Raw genomic sequence first — 1264 nt, 5'->3', positions numbered from 1 at the left:
GAATGTTGGAATAAAAATAGTGTTGTAGAGCTGAAAAGAACAATTGCGGTTAGCACCGGTTAAGGCTAGGAATAATTTCGATATTTGAAACGAAAGTTAAACTTCAGTCCAAAATTGATTTCTCATTTTTAGCATATCTGATAAAGGCATCCGTATCGATGGTCAGGTTTCGTTTCACTCTGCGTTTGTCGCCAAGATAGGAGCAATTGACCTGGATATGCAGCGCTTCACTGAGACGCTTCTCGACACGGAAGTTTCGGTGTCGGCATCCATGAAGTGGCACGAAATCGATGTGGTGCTGGATTTCGAAGCGAACCTGGTCGACTACACAGGCCCGGGGACGCTGCTGGTAACGTTCCGGCAGTTTGATTTTCCTCTCAAGATAACCAAGTACTTTAACGTCACGGAGCCAACGGGTTCGCTGCAATTCATGTCCATCGACAACTCGAACAACATTGTAACCGTCGGTTATCCGAATAATAAACATGTGCAGATGATTTCCCGGGCGGTGAGTGAGGTTGATACGCACAGAACACTACGGATCACTAATTTCTGCTCCTTATTTAATCCACAGGTTGTCACGAACTACGACTACCGCGATCTTATGATTGCGTCGTTTAGGAATTGGAATTTTCAGAACGTACTTGCCCTGGCCATCAGCGACATACCGTTTCCGGAAGTGTGCTATAACTGCTAAACTGTCCGCGTATCGAAAATAAAGAAATGCATTCCCAGTCCTCGTCACTCAGGCATTTCATTGTACCGTTTGGTGTGCTATGCTCTGACCAATGCCAATACTACTAATTGGTATTCCATGTACGTAGCATATCTTGCCGATAACGAAGCGAAACCGAACTTTAAACTCGCAAAGGGGTCTCCGGGACACTTTTGAGTTCATGATCTTGAAATTAGTACGGCACTAGGTCGCGCGTTTTTGACGTTTAGTGTTTTGTGATAAAAGAAGGCTGATATCATTTTAGGAAATGATAGCAAGTATGGGGTTGATAAGAAGCATTTCGAAGGCAGCTCCGGCCGTGTTGTCACGCTTCCTCGTCGAGGTGCGCTTTCAGTCATTAGCCAACCCTTCGGCTACGTGTAGGCGGAGAGGTTCACTAATTTGTGCCGGATCGGTCGATTGCTCGGTCACACGGTTAGTAAGAAAGGTTCGGTTGTGGCGAGGTCGGTAGGATTAAACCAAGGTGTCGGAGCTGGGTAGCGTTTCCAAGAAGTGATAAACAGTCGATACGGGTTAATCTGAGCCGAT

At 46.0% G+C, this 1264-nt stretch overlaps 1 protein-coding gene across 1 annotated transcript; it reads left to right on the top strand.

Annotated features, from left to right (window-relative positions):
- Positions 1-132: 132 nt before the first annotated feature.
- Positions 133-697, top strand: LOC131214815 (uncharacterized; the record flags this gene model as incomplete). The annotated part of the gene is made up of 2 exons (XM_058209147.1): positions 133-508; positions 575-697. Coding segments are annotated over 2 exons (499 nt in total), but the record flags the coding sequence as incomplete, so codon positions are not given.
- Between the last annotated feature and the right edge of the window lie 567 nt (positions 698-1264).

Source organism: Anopheles bellator, unplaced genomic scaffold, assembly GCF_943735745.2.
Source record: "Anopheles bellator unplaced genomic scaffold, idAnoBellAS_SP24_06.2 scaffold02612_ctg1, whole genome shotgun sequence".
Taxonomy (NCBI): domain Eukaryota; kingdom Metazoa; phylum Arthropoda; class Insecta; order Diptera; family Culicidae; genus Anopheles; species Anopheles bellator.
This window is presented reverse-complemented; position numbering and strand designations above follow the sequence as displayed.